Consider the following 21,273-nt stretch of genomic DNA (forward strand, 5'->3'; position numbering starts at 1 on the left):
TGGTCTGGGGCTGAGGGACAACTTGCTCTGGGAAAATGACCAAGATCCCCGTGGGAAATCAGAGCAGTGGCCGCGGACATGCCACCTCCTTCTCCCACCTTCCCACCCCCGACCCCCACCCCTGCAGACGGAACAGACAGACTTCAGCCTGGAGAATCAGCACCGCCAGACCGCCGCAGCAAGTCCCCAGAGCAAGAGGCACCGTGTGTGGCTTCTAATGACAGAAAATCTGGGAAAAATACAGACGCCCATCCCTAAGGTACTGGTAACTCCAATTATATGACATCCTACAAGGGATATTCTGGAATTGGAAAAAAAAAAAAATCAAGTACATCTCTAAGTGCCAAAGTTTCAAAAGATATCCCAGACATAATATAAAGTGAAAAAGGCAAGATCCAGAGCTCTGTGTATCGAATGATACAATTATGTGCGGGTTCTTCTATATTTGACACTCATCCCGCCCGTCTGTTCTCTCCCTTTCTCTGAACTACTCTGTGCCCCCAGGAAGCTGACCTCTACGAACCACAAAAGTGGGGCTCCCTCACTGACTGAGGTGGTTGAGCCATGGAACATTCTAGCTATAGATCAGAGGACGGGACTAGAGACAAGTTGAGGCGTTTCTTCCCTCTGATCCTTCTTTTCCTGTTCTGATAGTGGCTTGTGCCCCTCGAGGCCCACAGCTGCAAGTATGGGGAGAGCGAACCCGAAACCCTCCTAATTGATGTTCCCTCCCCACGTCATATCAAACATTGAAATATACCTACTTCTCAGGCGCCTGGGTGGCTCAGTGGAGTGAAGCCTCTGCCTTTGGCTCAGGTCATGATCCCAGGGTCCTGGGATCGAGCCCCGCATCGGGCTCTCTGCTCAGCAGGGAGCCTGCTTCCTCCTCTCTCTCTGTCTGCCTCTCTGCCTACTTGTGATCTCTGTCTGTCAAATAAATAAATAAAATATTTTTTTAAAAATTATAAAAAATATATATATATACCCACTTCTCACACTATGCATAATTTTGGCTATACATTTTTGAAGGGGCTTATATAAACTTAATAATTCTGATCCTGAACCATATTATGCATTTTGTTCATACAATTGAAACTTCATGGCTTCTTACAGAAAGCTAGGCCATAGCTGAACCGAGTTGCAGTAAGCAAGGTGAAATGATGTTACCTAGATAAATATTCATTACTTACAATTTTGAGGATTTCTTTTCCTATTCTGGAGCCTGTAAATACATGATCACTAGGGGAGGGGGGCATTCTCAAAAATTCACAGGACCTGGGCCTCATGGCTGGTGGCCCAAATGGCTGGACCGTCCAAAAGTTGCCAGGCGCTCCTGGGTCAGTGCAGGGATCAGCCCTAGGAGACGCCAGGGGAGAAGAGAGTAAGCCAAACCCACAGGGGGAAATCCACTCTGCTCAGCGGTTGCTTCCAGAGCAAACACAGAGCCAGAAGCCCAGGGTAGAAGGAGGCTGAATTCTGCAGCTTGCCCAGTGAGCTGACCCCATGAGCTGCTCTCATGAACCTGTGGCCGGACCGCCTGACCAGTCCCCGTTCAGCAACCCAGCCAGATGGGCAGGATCGGAATGGCCCACCCACGCCTCCAGCCTGTTTCCTGGGCCATGCTGGGACTCGCAGCAAGCCGGATGCCCACACTGGCTGCCCCCCAGCTTCCTGCTCACTGGGATACACTGAGCCCTGAGCCCAAGGGCTGAACGTCCAGCCCAAGTCGATAGCTCTGGCCCTATGGGATGGGAGCTGCTGCTGGCTCATGCCCTCCCGCCCACCATTGCTACCTGACCCTTAAGTGGGTTCTGCAGAGGCTCCCCAAGGGGCAGTGAACGTGACTCACCAACCTGGCACACGTGCACACACACACACACACACACCTGAATGCTCAGGGGAGACCGGCAGGCCTAGGGCCTTACAGTCCAAGTTCCCAAGGGAGACTTCTGGATCCCCTGGGACCCTCAGGCTCTGGCTGAGGCTCCTTCTCCGGCTCCTCTCATGGGCCAGAACCAGGCATACCCTCCAAGGCAGACTTCCTGGTCACTCCCCCAGCCCTGTCCCTGAAGCTCTAGCAACCCAGGGTCAGGGCTCACACAGACCCTGGCACGGTGAACACAGAGTAGAGTTCTGGTTGGGGGCGGGGGTGGGGGGCGCTGCTGTCAGGAACCAGGCAAATTCACTGCCGTACCTACAGTGCCAATAACCAAGCAGCTTGTCTTCCCTTGGACAGTTTATCTTTGCACAGTGACCGGGTCACTGCCCAGCGTAGCCGGAAATGGTGGCTCCAAGCCCTCCCCCTGTGCTAAGGCAGGCTCGGTGGTTCTGGCCTGGAGTTCACAGTGTGTGGGGTTTCAGGATTTGAGAAGCAAGTGTTCGAGTCTAAAAATGTCCCCCAGCCTCATACCTGGAAGGACCCTGCCCCGGGAACAGCAGGGGTTGACTGTCCCTGAGGCTATCACATCCGAGCCTCTCTAATGGCAGGAGAGATGTTAGATGTCAGGTTCCCCAGCGACCCAAAAGCCAGCTCTTCTGTTCCCAGGACCTCGAACCAGGAAGGTGGGATGGATGCAGGGAACAGAGTCTAAGGCTGTGGGTGACATGCTGGGAGACCCACAAGCTTCAGCCACTCCCGCCACCAGCTCACAGAGGAACCGACCCACTCGGGGCAACACTGAGAGGGCTTCAGGGTACCCTGGGGCATCCAGCATGCTACTCACACTCCTGAGACTGAGCCCGAAAGATGGGCTGACCTCAAGAGACCAACCAGGTCACTGGATCGTGGATTCAGACCCAGAAGGAAGAGGGTCTTTATATCATGGGGGTTTTGTTTTCTTTTCTTTTAATAATGAAAAGCTTCTTATTTTCAGCTTTCAGTGGGTTTTTTTTTTTAACCTCTTAGATAAGTAGCCCCTCAAATAAACCTACCATGAATCAGTGATATTCCCAAAGTAGAGGGAAATAATCAGACTAAACCTCAGGGCCTTACTCTGATGCCCAGAGCTGATGGCCCCAGAAGGAGCTGAACAAGAAAGAGAAGGACCTGGGTGGTTGACTGACAGGCCTGGGGTGACCCTCAGAGAACACCAAGGGGGGAGCACCCTCAGAGTTGTGTCTATACCCATGCACTTGGTGGTGGGCATGGGGCTGGGTCAAGATGACCCCAGGGAAGATAAGGCATCACCTTCCAACCAAGTTGGTTGGTTGGTGAGATCATTTGCTGAGATATGGAATCCTGGGGAAAGATCTACCAGGCATAGGAGCAAAGATCATGAGGTTGACTTTGTACAAAGTGAGTCTGACGGCCTTTGAAAAATTTAGGTGAGGATGTCTAGCGAGCATTGGATGGTCAAGGCTACAGTTCTAAGAACGCTGCGGTGGAGATAAAAAGGAGTTATCTTATCGTAGGAGGTAACCGAAACTGAGCAGGGATGAGTTGCCCAGGGAGAGAGTACAGAGGAGCGGGGGAAGGGGGAGGAAGAAGGAACATGGAGGAACAGAGGAACCAGAAAAGGAGCCTCCAGAGAGAGATGGTGGGAACAAGAACAGGACATGCACAGTTCCCCCTGCTGCCAACAAACCATGGGGAATAGCATGGGTGGCCCTCAATGGCACGGACAGAAGTCTTTCACAAAGGCGGCATTTTAAGATGCTCGACCTGATGAACTATCTTGTTGACACTCAATCGGGCCGTTCTCTGCACAGCCACCGGGCTGTGTCCCCAAGCGGTCACGTCGTGTGTCAAGGAAGCCCTCCCTGGTTCAGGGAGAACACATGGAGAGACCCTCGCTCTCCGAGTCTACAACACAGGGGACATGAAAATACTCCTGGGCATTCCAAGCTTCTTGACACGGCTTACATACAGGTGGACCTCAGAGCTCCTCTTTCTTCGTAGAAGCCCACCTACCACTTCCAGCCCCAGGATCAGGTCAGGAACATGGGTGTCAGCTAAGCTTTCGCTAAGCCATGAAAGCTCAGCATGTCGTGGACACAGCATGGGAGCTGGAAAAAAAGAAAAGCTCATCCTGATGGCTTAGGCTAAGTACTGAGTATGGAAGTGGATCCTCTCTGCTCTGGTCATGCACAAGTAGACTTGGACAAATTGAAAGATTTGTAGACTTCCAAATTGAAAGGCCTTCCCAGCAGGGACAGGCAAATACGGTAGTCGGCAAGGTTCATTCACAGAGCACGCTCTCCACCCCAGCACCACTTACGGGCAACAGATCATAGTATCAGGCTCCCTGTACAAACATGAAACTCGAGGCAGAGGGGTTACCTGCTTCACACAAGATAATACAGCTAGTATTAATCATGGATCCGAGATTCAACTCAGCCCAATTCTAAAACCTTAATTATTTTATTAATTTATTAATTATTTTATTATCCGCACTTAATTATTTTATTATTTATTGTATTTTATTTTATTATTATCTACCCTTTTATTACGTTTTAAATTGTGGTAAAATGCATGTAACAAAATTTATTATCTTAATCATTTTGCGATGCTAAGTTCAGTGGCAGCAAGACTTTCCCCGTGCCGTGTAACCACCATCCTCCTGCAGAACATTCTCACCTCCCCAAGCTGAGACTGTTCCATCAGACAAAGACAACTGCCCATTCTCCTCCCCTGGTAGCCTCCGGCAAGCCTATTCGATTCTCTGTCTGCACAAACCTGATACTTCTAAGGACTTCATCTAAGTGGGGTCATGCCACGTTTGTCTTCTGTGACTGGCTTGTCGCTTAGCATAATGTCCCAAGGGGTCATCCATGCTGTGGCAGGTGTCATATCTGTTCTATCTTTAAAAACTTGTTTTGAGGGGTGCCTGGGTGGCTCAGTGGGTTAAACTGCTGCCTTTGGCTCAGGTCATGATCCCAGGGTCCTGGAATCAAGTCCCATATCGTGCTCCTTGCTCAGCGGGGAGCCTGCTTCTCTCTCTCTGCCTCTCCCTGCCACTCTGCCTGCTTATGTGCTCTCTCTCTCTCTCTCTCTCTCTGACAAATAAATAAATAAAATCTTTTTTTAAAAAATTTGTTTTGCCGGGCCTCTGGGTGACCCAGTCATTTAATCCTAGCCACTAGACCACCAGGGAGCTTGACCCAGTCATTTAAGCCTCTGACTCTAGGTTTCAGCTCAGGTCATGATCTTGAGGTGGTGAAATTGAGCCTCGAATCAGTGCTCCATGATCAGTGAGGGTCTCCTTCGGGGTCTCTCTCTCTCTCTCTCTCTCTCGCAAATAAATAAATAAATATTTTTTAAAAATTCGTTTTGACGAAATCTTGCCATTTGCAACAACATGGATGGAACAAGAGGGTATCATGCTAAGTAAAATCAGTCCATCAGAGAAAGACGATTATCACTGATCTCACTGATATGAGGAATTTGAGAAACAGGGCAGAGGATCACAGGGGCAGGGAGGGGAAAATGAAACAAGATGAAACCGGAGAGGAAGATAAACCATAAGAGACTCTTAATCTCAGGAAACAAACCGAGGGTTGCTGGAGGGGTGGGGGGGTGGGAGGGGGGAGGGATGAGGGACAGCTGAGTGATGGACGCGGGGGAGGGTAGGTGCTATGGGGAACGCTGTGAATTATGTAAGACTGATGATTCACAGACCTGTACCCCTGAAACAAATAACACATTATAATGTTGATTTTTAAAAATTTGTTTTGAAGGGCCCCTGGGTGGCTCAGTCGGTTAAGTATCCCCTTCTTCATTTTGGATCCGGTCTTCATCTCTGGGTTGTGAGTTCGAACCCTATGTCAGGCTCCACGCTGGGTGAGGAGCCTACTTTAAAAAAAAAAAAAAATAGTGTTTCGAATCAAGAGCATATTTACACAATTCCAAATTGCAAGGGCACCAAAGTGTTGAAATTGAAAATCTTCCTTTCTCAGTCTCCCTCCCGTGTGGTTCTTCCTTCTGGAAGCAGCCAGTACCATCAGTTTCAGCAAGCTTTTATGCATACGCAAGCCGTTACCTTTGTGGATTCCTTTTTGCTCTTTTTCATTCTGGTATTTTTCTCCTCTGCTCTGCCTCCTGGTTGTTTCTCTCCCCTCCGCAGTCTGCAGGGAGTCTTTCCACTGTTCCTTCAGAGGCTCTCCCTCTCCTGATCTGTCGGCTGCATTGTCTGGACACACAGCGGCTTGCTCAGCAAGTTCTCTTGACTGGATAGTTTGGAATTTGCGGTCTGAGTCATGTTGAGGCACCTCTGAGCCTCATCGTGGCCTCCAGAGACCACAGGACGAGCGGGGCTCCTGTACTGCTTCACGCCATGGCTCCCTGTTTAGCGACTATGACATGACAGAGTCAAGTGAACAACCACACAGTTAAAACCCTCTGTGGGGAGCCTGTAGCAGAGGGGTATAGAAATGAGAGATCAGCCACGGGAACTGCAGGTTGAGAAGCTCCATCTCTCCCCATCCCCAACCCTCTCCTACCTGGCATCTTCTCTTGCTCAGGAAATAGCACCCCTGGGTCATCATCTCACCTCCCTCTGCCTCACCCGCCCTGTTCTAGCCAGCACGGAGCCTGTCCCGGTGTCTCGCAGACCCTCACCCCACTGCCTTCAGTGGCTCCAAAGCCCACGGTCCCTTCTGCCAAGCTGCTCTGCCACTCCCTCCCGCAGAGTAGTCTGGGGCAGCCCATCAAAAGGGAAATCAGACCCCACCTCCCCAGATTAAAACCTTCCAGACTGTGCACCCCTGTCCACAGCAGCCTTGTTCACAATAGCTAGAAGGCGGACACAACCCAACTGCCCGACAAATGGATAAGCAAAATGTGGTCTGCACATACGATGTAACATTATTTGGCCTTAAAAGTAAAAGAAATTCTGCAACACACCCCATGGATGAAGCTTGAGGACACCACGCTAAGTGAAGCGAGCCGGTAGGGACGACAAAGACGACAGGATTGCACAGAGAGGAGGCACTTAGTGATCAAAATCCAGAGCCAGACGGTAGAAGGGGGACTACCAGGGACTGGAGACGGAGGGGGGTTCGTGTCTAATGGGGACAGTTTCCATTTTATACGATAAAAAGAGCCACAGGGAGGGATAGTGGGGACAGCTGCACAACGTGAATGGATTTAACACACTCAGTGGTACTAGTGAAAGTGGTAAAGATGGGAGACTTTGTGTTACCTGTATTTTAGCACATTTTTTAAAGCATTAAAAAGAGAAACTCCTTCCAGGGCTTCCCAGGACTGTGAGCATAGAGACCTTACTTAGCAGGAGGCCGTGCGAGATCCGGGTCCCCGCTTCCTTCCCAGTGCAGGCACTACAGGCCCCCTGTGTCCCTGGGGCACACCCTGGTTCTTCCAATTGGAGGGCCAGGGTGCTGGGCATCCCTGCACCCAGACCCCATGCTGGGGGTCTCAGTAGGAAGTCACCTGCTCAGAGCAACTGCCCACTGATGCCGCCACCTACTTTCTACCCCATGTCCGGCTTCGTGTCCCCCAGCACCTAGGACCCCTTCAGTTAGGTCCCTGGCTTCACGGCCCGCTTGCCGCTCTCTGCCCCCAGCACAAAGCTCCTCAGCATCGGGGACCCAGGCCTGCTTCATCCATCACGGCCAGCTGCCATGGGCCGATGCCGCCAAGGAAGCCCATGCTGAGATGGAGTCTGGAGGGCAAGACCGCCATTACAGGTAGTAACCGTGTGGGGAAGGGGCCTCAGGAGGCTTGGGCAGAGGGAAAGGCAGCTGGCAATGCTGGTCTGGTGAAATCTCAGCCGGCCAAGCCAGAGGTTCTAGAGTAGGCGTCGCCCTCTGGAGTGGTTCTGGGCTGGGCAGGGCAGAAGCACAGTCCTTGCTTGGTTGCCAGAGGGGAGCGGCCCCAGGAAGGGCGCGACCTTGAGCCAAGCAGCGTTCTGCGCCCCGGGCAGACCCCAAAGTGACAGGCATCTAGTGGCTCTCTGTTGACCATGCTCCTCGCTACCAGGTGACAAGCTCTACTTGGGGCTCCAGCCAATGCTTCTCCATATTTACCCCAACCCCCAACCCCTAGTAGGTGCTCAGAATGAATGAAGGAGTGGATGAATGAATGAACGAATAAACGTTTGCTTGGGTCTTGAAGTACAAACAGGATTTGAAGGAGACAACGCGGGAGACACGTATTCCGGGCATGAGGCATCCTTTGTGCAAGGGTAGAAAGTCATGAAGAAACACATGGGATGTTCCTGAATCCACAAACACAAAGATAGGGTCAAATCACTATGTGGGGAAGTCAGGGAACGGGGCTCAAATGATAAGCAAAGGCCAGTGGACAAGAGCCTTGTAGGTCACACTAGAATTTTACCGTCAGCAAAAGGATGCTTTCGAAGGGTTCGAAGAAGAAGAATTGACATGCTCAGCTGGGTTTAGAAAGATCGTTCTGCTGGCCTTCCTGAGGACGGCCAAGGAGGGCAACCGAGGGACAGGAGGCCGTCCAGGAGTTGGCTTTGAGCAGGTGGCCTGTGTCCTGAGGCACAGGTACTGGGGGAGGACAGGAGAAGCCATAGCTGTGCTGTGGGGGCTGAGAAGGGGCTACAACCAAAGCCTGGAACAGCCAACAGGGAGGCACAGTAAGTGAAGAGTAAACATCTGAAGAACAAGGATGGTCGGTCGGCAAGGAAATCAGGAAAGAATGCGGCCATGGGAGCGCAGGAGAGAGAACAGTTCAAGAATGAAAAAGTCAAGAGGGTCAAGGCCGTTAAGAGGTCAAGCGAGATAAGGCCTGAAGTGCCCATGGATTTGGCTACCAGGAGGGCAGGACTCTAGAGCAGCTTCGGGTGGGAGCAGACCCAGCCCAAGCCAGTGCATTCTCCAGTCTGATCTGAGGCTTGTGTTTCTCATGGGCTTTCTAGAGAAAGTCTTTATTTGTCAACATGCCTCGGTCCAGGGTCTCCCTTAAGTCTGGCCACGGAGATGTTCTAGTCCAAGCGGCCTCCGGCCGCCATCTTTGGAAAGGCGATGGGAGGAACCCAATGGAGCATCAGGAGTCCCAAGCCTTCTTCCTGTGACGAGATGTGTGAGGGGCCTTAGGCCTCGGTTTCTCCTGGGGTCACGGGTCCTGGAGGACTCTGCAGTTGCCTCTGTTGATCTGGACTGTCCCAGCGCTCAGGTTCAATGAGAGGGTAGCCAGGTGCCCACACCCTCTAACTTGAGTCCCCTTGTGGCCACCACATAGGACTCTGGGTTTCCCCATCCAAGTGCCCCATTGTGTGAACTCAGTTCCAATGAGGAAAGAAACCGGGTTGCGAAAAGAGAATATTTACTTTTCCCACCAAGCTGATACCAGGTAAATAGTGTGGTCCCATCAGTGGAGCCCAGCCCTGCCCTCTTCCCTCCCTCCAGGTACAGCCTGGAGCATTTAAGAAGGCACCCCAATGGGCATGTCTCACACAGGACCCCAAACCCAATCCAGAGACAGGCCAGCGCCTCACTCGCCAGCCTCCTGCCCACCATGAAGCTCGCTGTCATCTTCACCCTGGCCTTCCTTGCTCTCTGCTGCAGCCTTGGTGAGTTCCCAGAGCCCTTCTCCCCCAAGCCAGGCTCAGGAACCCTTCCTGCTCCCCAGTTCTGCTTAGAACAGGGGGCAGCTATTTAGCTGAAATGCAGACCCCCTGGCCGGGAAGCCGGGTCTGTGAACAGACCCATCTTGGGAACTTGGGGAGCACCCTGAGCCTGTGAAGAAACCTAGAAGGGGTCTGATCTTCCATGGCCAACCACCTCAGAATTGCAGCTTTGGAACAGACTAGAGGCAGGGATGGAAGAGATCTCATAATGGATGTGTGTTCCATGACCAACAGAATAGGAACAATGAGCTCCTCAGATCCCAGTCTTGGAGAGACCCCAAGATGGCAAGAGACCTTGGTACAGTGCCACCTTCAGGTCTGGGGTCTCCACACCACTCTGGCAACCAAGGGGGCTAGAAGGAGCTGCAGAGCATCATGCCTCCAAAAGAAATCCAAGCTCAGGCAAGGTCTCCCATGCTGGATGGAGAGGAATATTCTAGAAAGGGATCTTCCCTTTGGGAGACTGCCAACCCAGAGTGGAGTTTTCTAAACATTTTTGTCCTCTGCCAAAAGGATTAGGAGTCTCTGAATAGTTGCAGCTGTCACTAAAAGGAAAGGAATGAGGGGTGGGGGGAGAGGCAGAGAGGGAAGGAGAGAGGAGGATCCCACCTCGATCCAAGCCCCCTGTTCTTTTGGGAACTGAGTTACGTGGTTTTTACTCTGTATCCGCTTCTTCTACTTTTAGCAAGCAAACAAAAAGTTTTTTAGCAAACTTCAATTAGTTCACTTTGAAAGTCTCATGACACCCATGGCCATAAGTCTATGACCCTGGGGAGTGGCAGGGGAGTTGGAAAACCAAAACCAAGAGGCAACGGGGACAACTATTACGTAGAGATATTTGTTTTTAAGGAGAAATAACATCATTTTGGACTGACATCTACAGCTGACATACAATGACCAGCACAGGGCTTGGGAGTGCTGACTGCTCCCCACACAGTCAAAAATCTGCCTGTAACTTTTGACTTTTAACTACTCACAGCCTGCTGTTGACCAGAAGCCCTACCGATAATATGAACCACCAGGGAACACACATTTTGTACATCGTGTGTATTATATACTGTGTTCTGACAATCATACCCAACTTTTTCTGAATTCTTTCATTTTCTCTAGGCTACTCAGTTAATCCGTGAGTCTTTTCAAATCGTCACTAATCTCAAAAAAAAAAAAAAAAAACAATATATTTATTGAAAACAATGTAAGGAGCCCCACGCAGTTCAGTCCGTGTTGTTCAAAGGTCAACTGTATGTTAATTATACCTCAGCGCCGTCAACAGAGAGGGCGGCTCAGCAAGACAGAGCTGAAATATGGGAAGGGGTGCACCTGGGATGCCTTTGTATATTTGTGCGTGCGCACATGGCATAATAAGAATAGTAATGTCCCCCATTTATTTGGCACTATGTGCCTGTCGCTGTTCTGAACCCCTTTACACCCTTACAATAACCCTATCCAATAGGGATCTTATTCCCATTTTACAGATCAGAAATGGAACTACACAAAGAGAAAGTAACTTGCCAGATGACATAGTAGAACAGGGCTCTACGTTCCGCAGAGGGGTTGACTTGGGGTGGCCACTTTGGGAGTCGCTAGAGTCCAGACAGGGAAGCGGAACTTGCACACAAGGCAAAGAATTCAAGGATGGGGACCAAGACGCAGGGTGTGGAAACCAGTGGCTCTCCCCCATGTTCCTGGGGCAGGGGCCTGAAAGGGGAGCACAGTCTGGGGAGTACTGCGGGTGAAGGGAACATAGTGGGGCCGGACATGGACACAAGGGGCATGTGGGCAGCTGAGTCCACCACAGGGGTCCAGAGCTTGTGGTGCACACCTCTTCCCGGGGCTTGCACTTGGCCCGGACAAGTCCTTCTTCCCAACAGAGCCTGAATCTGCCACATACCCGTCTCCTGCCCCGTGGCAAGTGGCCTAGACCACCACTAACCATTGGAAGAGGTATGTTTCTGGTGGGACAACAACCAGAAACCCTCGGTAGCTTCTTCCCAAACCCCCACTGTTGCATAAAAGATCAGATCAGCAACAACTTTTATCACTCCCCTGCTTGAAACTCTAACAGAAAAAACAAATAGCAAATGGCCCTGCCCCAACCCAGGAAGTGCAAGGAGGGCTCAGGCAGGCCAGGAAAAGTTGGCTGCAACCCCGGGAAGTCTTCCCACAGTTGGCCAAAGAACCAACTGCTTGGAGCACCACCAGATCTCACGTTCAACGCCATCCCATCCACCAAAAGGCTGCTATCTCTTGCTGACAGGCCCGCCCGCTTGCCTCTGGGACAGGCCCAGCCCGGGGAAGGGGGGGGGGGGCGGCCAGCTTGGAAAAGGGCCTGGACACGTGTCCTCTCTCTTTCCTGTGCTTCAGCTTCAGCAGAGATCTGCCCAGCCTTTCTGAATGTCATGAAAACCCTCTTCGTGGGCACGCTCTCCAGTTACGAGGCTGCACTTGAGTTTTTCGCCCCCGACGCAGACATGAGAGATGGGATGATCCAGCTGAGGAATCTGGTGGACACCCTCCCCTCCAACACCACACAGAACATCCTAAAGTTCACGGTAAAAAGCTCCTTTCCCCCTGTGCCTCTTAGCAGCGGATCCCCCCAGTCCCTGGCCTACAACCTCGCCCCATTTTTTTGGAGCCGTTTCTAATCCAGGAAGGAAAATCCCAGTGCGAATCGTCCTTCCGGAAGCAGACTCGGTCCTCTTACCCTTTTTAAGAGGTTTCTGAGACATAATCAAAACTCTTACGAGCTTAGTTCTTTCTCGAGCTACTGACCCTCTTAATGGACATTGAGGTCTCTACATGCAGACCTCTTGGTCTAACTTGGAGTTTCGCTCACTATTGTCTTGGTTTTTTCTTTTGTTTGTCTTGTTTTGTTTTGTTTTGTCTGTTTTAGGGCAAAGTCTTAAAAACTCCAGCGTGTGCTTAGGAATTAGAGCGGAAGATCGCCAACTGCTGGAGCTCCTGCGGCTCCCGGGACATTTCCTTCACTCTGTCCCCAGCCTGGCTCCCTTTAATAAATTTTAAGCATCTCACTTTTGTGCCCTGCACCCCTGCCTCTTTTTTGTTCACCTGCTAGAGTGAGGAGGTCGGCCACTAATAGGGTAAGGTCAGCAGGTGCAGAGAAAGGCCGTAGCTGTGCAAACACATCTCCAAGGGACCCAGGGTCTCAATTCCAGACCCCCAACACACACCAGTCTGGCCACACATGGCAAGACATACACTCCTTCTCCTCCGCAGAAAGTCACCCAGGGACCTGCTCAAACTTAACCTATAGGATAACAAAATGGGGTCCGTATAGGGTGGCGGCTGACCTCAGACAGACTCCTCAACCTCCGGCCATTTAGTGATGAAATTAACTAGTCTGTAAATATTTAAGCTGATTATGCTACCCAGACACACCTGCAAGCAAAGACGGAGCCTTCCAGAGAGTCCCATCTCCCAATGATCTACGGAAAAGTCCGTTTCTAGCATGTGGACAGAGCAGTTGGGATCCCTTAAGGGCCGGTAGCTCGGCCTCAGCACACCTCACGTCACACACAGCGCACAATCACTCCCAGAAGGAATCAGATTCCTGTAAGACACTTCAGCAGCAAAGGCTTCAGGGGGAATAGGTTCAGTCCCTTGATTAAGGATCCAGGGGGTATGGGATGCCGTTGAGAGTGACAGACCCTGACTCCTCAGGGCCATCAGGGCAGTTTACATGGGGTCGGTCCCCAGAGATGGTAGGTTAAGTATTTTGTTCATTTCATATATGCTACATGAAATTATTTATCAAACTATTTTTTAAAGGGGGTGGAGAATAGGGGGAAAAAAACCCTCCTTATGCATTTTCTAGATCATTTATCTGTCCCCATTGTTAGGACATTATATTTCCAGGTTGGTTGGTTTGGTTTAAGTAGCCTCCCTAACCTGTGTGGAGCGCAATGCGGGGCTTGAACTCACGACCCTGAGATCAAGACCTGCACTGAGATCAAGAGTAGGATGCTTCACTGACCTTGCCACCCAGGCGCCCCTCTATTTCCAGGTTTAAATCACAAAAGCCTACAAGTCAAACCATCCATTCATATCAGTCTTCCTTTAAGGACGTCTCTGCCCAGAAGAGGATCCGGGGGCGGTGGGGGGGAGCAGTGTCACAGACACAGGGCAGGTCGGCACTGGGTTACTGCTGTCCACCGTCCATGGGGTAATGCTCTCACGTTCTGACTCGCACCCATAACCCATTCCCTGAGTCCCTGTTCAGCCAACTTTCCTGCAGAAAGAGACTGTCTTCTATGACAAAGGAGTCTTCAGGCATGAAATCAATCCCTAGATGTTTACTGGCACTTTCGATGTGCGCATAGTGGCACTGGGCATTATGGGGACCCGGGAGCAGATTTCATAACCCAACAAGTATGGGTAAAGCACTTGCTCTGGGCCAGGAGCGGGCGGAGGCCCGAGTATGGCGGTGTGAATGGACTGGGGCTCCAGTTCTCCGTGGGCTGTAATCCCACGGGAAAGCTCACTCGCTCTGGCAAATAAATAAATAAATAAGTCGGCAAACAAGTACATGAAACAACGACAAACACCGTAAAAGAAATCCATGGAGTGATGTGACCCGGAGTAGCTTGGAAAGGCCAACTGTAGCTCGGGAGGCCCCCTTCTTAGGATTTGAGAGGAGACTTAAAGGGGGGACAAGAGCCAGCCACCAGGGGAGGAGGACAGAGTGTTCCAGGCAGAGGGTAAAGCAAGGGGTGAGGGGGATGCCTGGGACACCCCACTCCCTTCTCGAAGCCCCCCTGAACCCAGCCCTGGACCCCCAGGAGAAAATTCAGAACCTGTCTAAAGAAACTCTCCTCTAGGTTCTGTTACCTGTCCCCAAAAGAGCCCAGACCTCCTCCCCAGACCATCTACCCCCGCCTCTCAAAGGGCACTTGTCCCACCAAACTCACGCTCCACCCCTCACCCCAGGCTGTGTCTAATCTCAGTCAATTCTGCATCCGGCCTCCCAGCTGCTCCAGCCAGAAGGACGGGTGTCCCTGACCCTGCCCTGGGCTGTGCCCATTGCATCCAGCCAAGCAGGTCAGCCTCCAAAGCCGTCTGGGAACTCCCTCCATGTCCATAGGCCCACCCCTGTCCGGGCCACACCAGCCACCTGTCACTTCACAACCCGGGGGCCTCCTAGCTCACACTCGGTGCCCCTGAAGTCCATTCTCTTCCCAACTAACAAAGTTATTTTAATCACATGAAAACCCCCTTCCACCCCCTCTTCTCCGCGGAGTAAAACCTTCGAACGTTTTCCAGGGCTCTTAAGAAACTTAAATGCAGAACCTGCCCATCACGGGATCTCACCTCCTCCGGCTTATTCCTCTGCTGAAGCCACCACCCACCCGCCCTCCCTCCCTGCTTTCAGGTCCCTGCTTTTCTAAGAGCAAATCCCCTTCCCACCTCAGGGCCTTTGCACTAGCCCCAAGCACCAACATCTCCGAAGTACTGTTGATTGGTTTACAAAATGGCCCTAAAACAAAATGTGCAAAGTATAGAACTTGTCATAAATGTTGTGTCCCTTGTGGATATAAAAACCCCAAAAAAACACCCCCTCCCCGTTCCGTGGCAAGCGGTCCCGGCCTGGCCACACCATCCGCGGACACTGAATGAAAGTGGAGGACGTGCAGAGGGGAGGCGGGCCCGGAAAGGGCACCGGTGGAGCACGGGGAGGGAGGGGGCGGTGGAGAGAGAGAGCCCTTTAGTCGGAATTTCCCAGCCAGCACCGCGGGCGGGCGGGGACGCGCCTTCCCCACCCTTAGCGCCCCGGGGCTGCCTCGGCCTCTAGGGGGCGGTGTCGGCCAAGGTGTCGGGGAGCGGAGCGGAGCGGGGCGGCGGGGGTGGGGGGGCGGTACTCGGGCCTTGGGGCTCCCACACCCTGCACACCGCAGCGCTGGACAGATGATGAAACACAGCGCCTTCCTCGGACCCTTTTATCGTCTATATGACAGCTTTAATTTGATTTCTGAATTTTTTTTTAAATCAGAATTCTGAGAAATCACAGGGACAGTCCCACAAACAAAGCTGCCGCCGGCCCAAGGGTGCCAGCGATGTGTCAGCCCTTTGGGAATTAGTATTAATTCCATTCCCAGACGATTCCGAGGGCGAGTCCAACAGAATCTACAACCCGAGAGGGCCAAGATGGGGAGGGGGGTGCTGGAGCTGACCTTCGACCTCATTCTGCCCCATTTTTCAAGTCTGGCTGCAGAAAGCACAACCTAGTCATTATCTTTCTAGATGGCTTACTTGCTAGGGGGCATTCTTGCCATTTCTGACTTAGTCTTCACACAACCCAGATTCCAGAGCCCAGGCCCCCACCCCTGCATTGCAGAGAAGGAGATTTCAGATGCAGGAATCTGCCAAACCAATAAAGATTGATGAGCATCGTCCTCCCACCCCCAAACATGTCCATACACACGTCCACACACAGGTCCTAAGGCCACCAGGCCCCACCCTTCATTGTGGGACAATGCTGAGGGACTGTGGGACAATGCTGAGGGACTGTGAGACAAAGGAGGGGCTCCGGTGGTAAAAATTCCAGAGCAGGTCATCAAGATTGGCCGTTCCCAAAGAGATTCCTGGCAGAAAGTGGGAGCCTGGTGGGGGGCCTCCTAACTCTCCCACCTCCTACACTCACTCCCTCACGGCTCGGGCCCTGGGTTCTTCCGCATCCAGGCCATCATCAGCTCACATACCTTCACCACCTCCACCTGGGTGAGTATCGTCCAAACGGATAAGAATCCAGGGCCATAAAAGGTTCAGAATTTTAATTACCTATTCGCCAGGGAAGTGTTTACCTAGGGCAGATACGACACAGGTACCTCGAGATGAAAGGAAACACAATTACACTGCAGCAAGTGTCCGCCTCGAGGGGCCTTGAGACGTAGGTGGTCCACGAGGATAGGAGAAGTCAACACGGAAATGTGTGTTCGATTTTAAGAGAGCAGAATGCAAGATGAACTGGCCCCAGCCGCAGAAAGAGCACGAATCTGTGGGGTGCATGTTGCCAGAAGCAGAAGGAAGTGGGAGAATTGCAGGAATGTTCGTTGGGTTCTTTTCTGTCTGCATGTGCTTATGCATAAGTTGGAGCTCAGGTCTGCACACTCTGGCCAGCCGCCCACATTCAAGCCATGGCCTGTTTTGGAAGATCTTATTTATGTATGTATTTCTTTGACAGAAAGAGAGAGAGTAAGAGCACAGAGGGTGAGGGAGAAGCAGGATTCCTGCTGAGCAGGGAGCCCGATGTGAGGCTCGATCCCGGGACCCTGGGATCATGACCTGAGTCGAAGGCAGATGCTTCACCGACTGAGCTACCCAGGTGCCCCATCCATGACCTGTTTTTTGAATGGACCTCAAGCTAAGAACGGTTTCTACATTTGAAGAAGGAAGAGGAGAGGTAGAGGGAAAGTTTGTCCACCCTTGTATCATATAAAAAAATAATTATAGAATCAGCCATTTTCACTATAAATATGCCAAACACTAAAACACAGGGAGGCCCGTGAATGACTGTAAGCCTCCTGCATTTGAGAAGCATTACACACAAAGTCTCTAAAGAAAAAACTTATGATGCATCCCAACAAAGCAAAAACACAAAAAATAAATTAAAACCCAAGAAACTGTATTTTTAGCACTGTGTTCCTTTTGGTCTTCATACCTCTAAGGAGCTCAGAGGAAAGACCATATTCCTCGACCACACTATCCACTGCAGTGTGAATGTGGGTGAACGTGGTCTCTGAAAATAGTCTGTCGCCCCCACCATCTGCCAACAAAGGAACATTTACTCTAGAAGGAAAGAAGGCTGAGAGTCTCAGACACCGCTGGCCGTCACATTGCAAAATCCCCACTTGCCATTGCTCTAAGTCAACGTGTCCCCTGAAGTGACTGATCACCAGGCGAGCTAGCTTTCCACCCTCAACACATGAGACAGTTGAGGTTAGGCTGGCAGAGAAAAAAATCTCTAAATGACTCACAAGGCAGGAAGAGGAAGCAAAACCAGCCCTCATCAACTTTATCAAGATGGTGTGGATAAAATTATGCCTAGTTTATGGCTGAGGCAAGGCCTGCTGTTTGTGAAAGTCAGGGGACGGGTGGATAGTAATCCTCCGTAGGGTGACCGCCCCTCACAGTGGCTTCAGATGCACGATAAAGCACACCTGGATGGATGCCGGCGGGGTTCCACAAACAATGCACCCCGAAACATGTAATTAGGGAACGCTCCTCCCAAGCACTTACAGAACACACCAATGGGCACATGGGACATCGTGAGAATGAATCATCTGTAGGAAGCCACCCTACATCTTTCCATGAGCAAACTAAAATTATAAAACTATAGTGCACGCAAAGAAAAAAAAAATCTAAAAATAGATTCATGCACAGTAGCCAGTGTCGGGGTTTGGAACTTAGATCTGTTCCCCACCAAATGAAGAGATTCATGGCCCTTCACAAAAGTCTAGTTACTAACTCAACGTATCTGTGGTTGTGGGTCTGCGGTGCCCGACCATCCTGTGTTAACTGAGATGCTCGTAACTACGGTGTGTCCTTTATGATTCCCTTCCGTGGTTTTAGTGGCTCGAGAGGTACTTCCTCAACCCTGGGACAGGGGGGAGGCTCAGTCAGGGGCTGCCGGGCGGGACAGATGAGATGAGAAGCGAGCCTCCGGGTACTGGGCGGGAGAAGGGTCTTCGGGCTCCCACCCCAACCCCATGTGTCCAATCAGTCTCTAAGTCCGTGTCTTCAGTGTCACTTGACCTTGTCCCCTTCCTGGGGCCCCTTTGCCATGGAACCTAACATAGGCACAGGTTCTGGGGATTCCGACGTGGGCCTCTTTGGGAGTCATTATTCAGCCTCGAAATCGTCTCTGAGAGGCCAGTCGTGCTCCCCTTCCACAATACTCTACCCATGACTGCCAGAAATCAAACAGAAATGCCAGGCTTTTGTTTAAAATCCTTCTGGGCTACCGATCTCCTGTAGGATAAAGACTCCTCACCCGGCACGGCAGGCCCTCCTCGGAGACGGGCCCTGCCTGTGGCTCTGGCCTCCAAGGCTTCTGCTTCCCCCACCTACCCTGGGGGTGCAGCAGTGGACGAGGCTTGGGAATAAGGCTGCCCTCCAAATGAGGCTGGAGAATTCCCAGACCGGGGATGTAGTGAGCCGTCTGCGGGGATGAACCAAGAGACCACCCCTAATGAAGAGAGAAGATTTCTGCCACATCCCGCGCTCCGCCAGGGAGCTGCGGGAGTCACGTGAAGAACCTGGGTGGCATCGAGTAAGCGGAAATCGAACCTGTACCCCCGCTGGTCCAACAGAAAGGGCTGGCGTGCCGGAGAGGAGGGCTGGACAGCAGTGCCCGAGAGATGGGGCGGTCTTGAGCAGGAAGGAGAAGCACCGCAGCATCCATTGGCCGGGAGCCTTGACTGGGTGTCCCCTCAGCCAGGCCCTACAGACCGAGTCGGTGCTCACCCACCAACCTCCAGGACTTCTCCCTCCAGGAGAGAGTATGCTCGTCTAGTCTACTAGACTTTCCTCACAGCAGATTAATAAATGGGCTCCTGGGACCTCGCGGGTGGCGCAGGCGGTTGGGTGTCCAACTCTTGGTTTCTGCTCATGTCATGATCTCAGGTGGTGGCACTGAGCCTCGCTTCTCGGGCTCTGCACTCAGCACAGGATCTGTCTGAGATTCTTTCCCTCCCCTCTCCCTTCTCTCTGCCCCTCCCCAACTCTCTCTTTTAAATAAATAAAACCTTTAAAAATAAAGGTGATCCGGTGGCAGCTACAGGTCTGGAGGCTTAGTGTGCAAACTCCTCTGCAAGATGTCCCCTCACACAGGTTCTCTGGTGACGAAGACCGAGGTCCCACTGCTCATCTGTTCCCCCAGAGAGCCCCAAGTGTGTGGTCTATGGAAGACAGACAGATGGAAGGAAGGGCGAGCAGACAGGAAATCGGATGCCACCAGCGCAGGACAGAGGATCCTCCCGGTGGGCAGACTGCCTTCCTCAGGGGGCACTTACCTGTGTTACTGTGAGACACACAGGTTTACACCCGAAAGAGGCAACACGTCCCTGCTGTTCACATCTCCACACCTTTGCAGGAAGTTCCCATGGACTGAAGGACCCCCTCTTGTCAAAGTCACCTGAAGACCCACACTCCACCCTTCATGATCCGTGCTCTTTATGGGACACAGCTACACTAAAAAAAAAAAAAAAAAAATCCATCTCTGATCTCAAATTCAAGTGTAACTGGGCATCCTGTCTTTTTTATCTGCTACATCTAGCAAAATTTGTAGTTCCTTCAAGACTCAGCTGTTGGGCTCTTCCCACCCTGCCCCAGCAGCCCCAAGAGCCCCGGGGGCTCTCGCTACCACCAACGCGCCTCATCTAGGCTCTGTGGCAAACTTATCTCCCCGGAGCATGTTCCCTTTTATCTGCTTTCCTCTCGAACATGAGCCCCACAAGGATGTGTTCTAAATTTGTGTTATCTTGCCAGTCATTAAAGAAAAGTTAGAAAATCCAGGTAAGCAGGGCACCTGGGTGGCTCAGTGGGTTAAACCTCTGTCTTCAGCTCAGGTCATGGTCTTGGGGTCCTGGGTTCGAGCCCTGCATCAGGCTCTCTGCTCAGTGGGGAGCTGTTTCCCCCTCTCTCTCTGCCTACCCCTCTGGCTACTTATGATCTCTGTGTGTGTGTGTCTCTGTCAAATAAGTAAATAAATAAATAAAATCTTAAAAAAGAAAATCTGAGTAAGCAAAAGGGGCCGAGGCTGGGGGTGGGGGCTGGTGAGGAAGCCCTCAAAGACGAATCCAGCACAGCGTCCTTCTTTTGAGCCTCTGGTGGACGAGTTGAGACCAAAGTGGAAACCAAGACAGTAAACGAAACGTTACAGACCCTTTTTATCCCCATCTCTCTTCTTCCAGGCAGGACCACATCAGCCACCAAGTGGTCCCCAGAGAGATAACCCTGACTCCCAAGAAAGATCTGCCCTCACTCTCTGGCCAACCCCTTGAAGGAAGGCACATGTTCCTGGGCAGGAAGTTCTAACCAAAGTCAATGCATTCCAAAAAGTTGGACATTCGCTGTTTCCCCCTTGCTCCTGTCTTTCTTGCTCCCAACAAAGATGAGATCAGCTTATACAGCTGGATTCTCCCTAAACCACAAATCGACCTGAAATGTATTCATTTCACCCTTGATGAGTTTCAAGACCTGATTATTTTGCAATGATAGCAAGGTTGATAAGTGTTAACAATTAACCAGATAACCAAAAAATTACCTTTTGATGTCTCACAGCACAGAACGAGAACTTCTGTATGTAGCCCCATAACGGGAAACCGTGAAAAATCATACACTTAAAGAAACATATTGAGTGACGTGTTAAAAAATAACATTTTTATTTTTGTAGTTGAATAAAGAGGAAAGAGAGAGGAGGAAGAGAAGGTGCTGGGGCTCCGTCTGGTTCCCCAATATAGGGAGGCAGAAGTCATGCATTGACTTCTGAAAATTGAACAAGTGGTGACTGGAAGCCAACTTTCCCTGTGATTTTCTTTTAACATTTTTTAAAGGTTTTATTTATTTATTTGACAGAGAGAGAGATCACAAGTAGGCAGAGCAACAGGCAGAGAGAAAGGGGGAAGCAGGATCCCCATTGAACAGAGAGCCCGATGCGGGGCTCCATCCCAGGACCCCGAGATCACAACCCAACCCAAAGGCAGAG

General features: G+C 51.4%; 1 protein-coding gene and 1 long non-coding RNA gene across 2 annotated transcripts in view; both read left to right on the forward strand.

The window, feature by feature from the left end:
• The first annotated feature begins 9,271 nt into the window (after window positions 1-9,271).
• On the forward strand, window positions 9,272-12,583 carry SCGB1A1 (secretoglobin family 1A member 1). Its single transcript, XM_082748128.1, has 3 exons — window positions 9,272-9,494; window positions 11,916-12,103; window positions 12,445-12,583. The coding sequence occupies exons 1-3, from the start codon at window positions 9,440-9,442 to the stop codon at window positions 12,475-12,477; spliced, it is 276 nt and encodes a 91-aa protein (XP_082604254.1). The 5' UTR covers window positions 9,272-9,439; the 3' UTR covers window positions 12,478-12,583.
• A 4,543-nt stretch (window positions 12,584-17,126) lies between these two features.
• Window positions 17,127-21,273, forward strand: part of LOC309873108 — a 61,176-nt gene continuing 57,029 nt past the window's right edge. Inside the window, exon 1 of the long non-coding RNA XR_014316194.1 lies at window positions 17,127-17,190. This is a non-coding gene — a long non-coding RNA (uncharacterized lncRNA). The remainder of the gene's footprint in view (window positions 17,191-21,273) is intronic.

This window comes from Mustela nivalis, assembly GCF_964662115.1.
Source record: "Mustela nivalis genome assembly, chromosome: 9".
NCBI lineage: Eukaryota > Metazoa > Chordata > Mammalia > Carnivora > Mustelidae > Mustela > Mustela nivalis.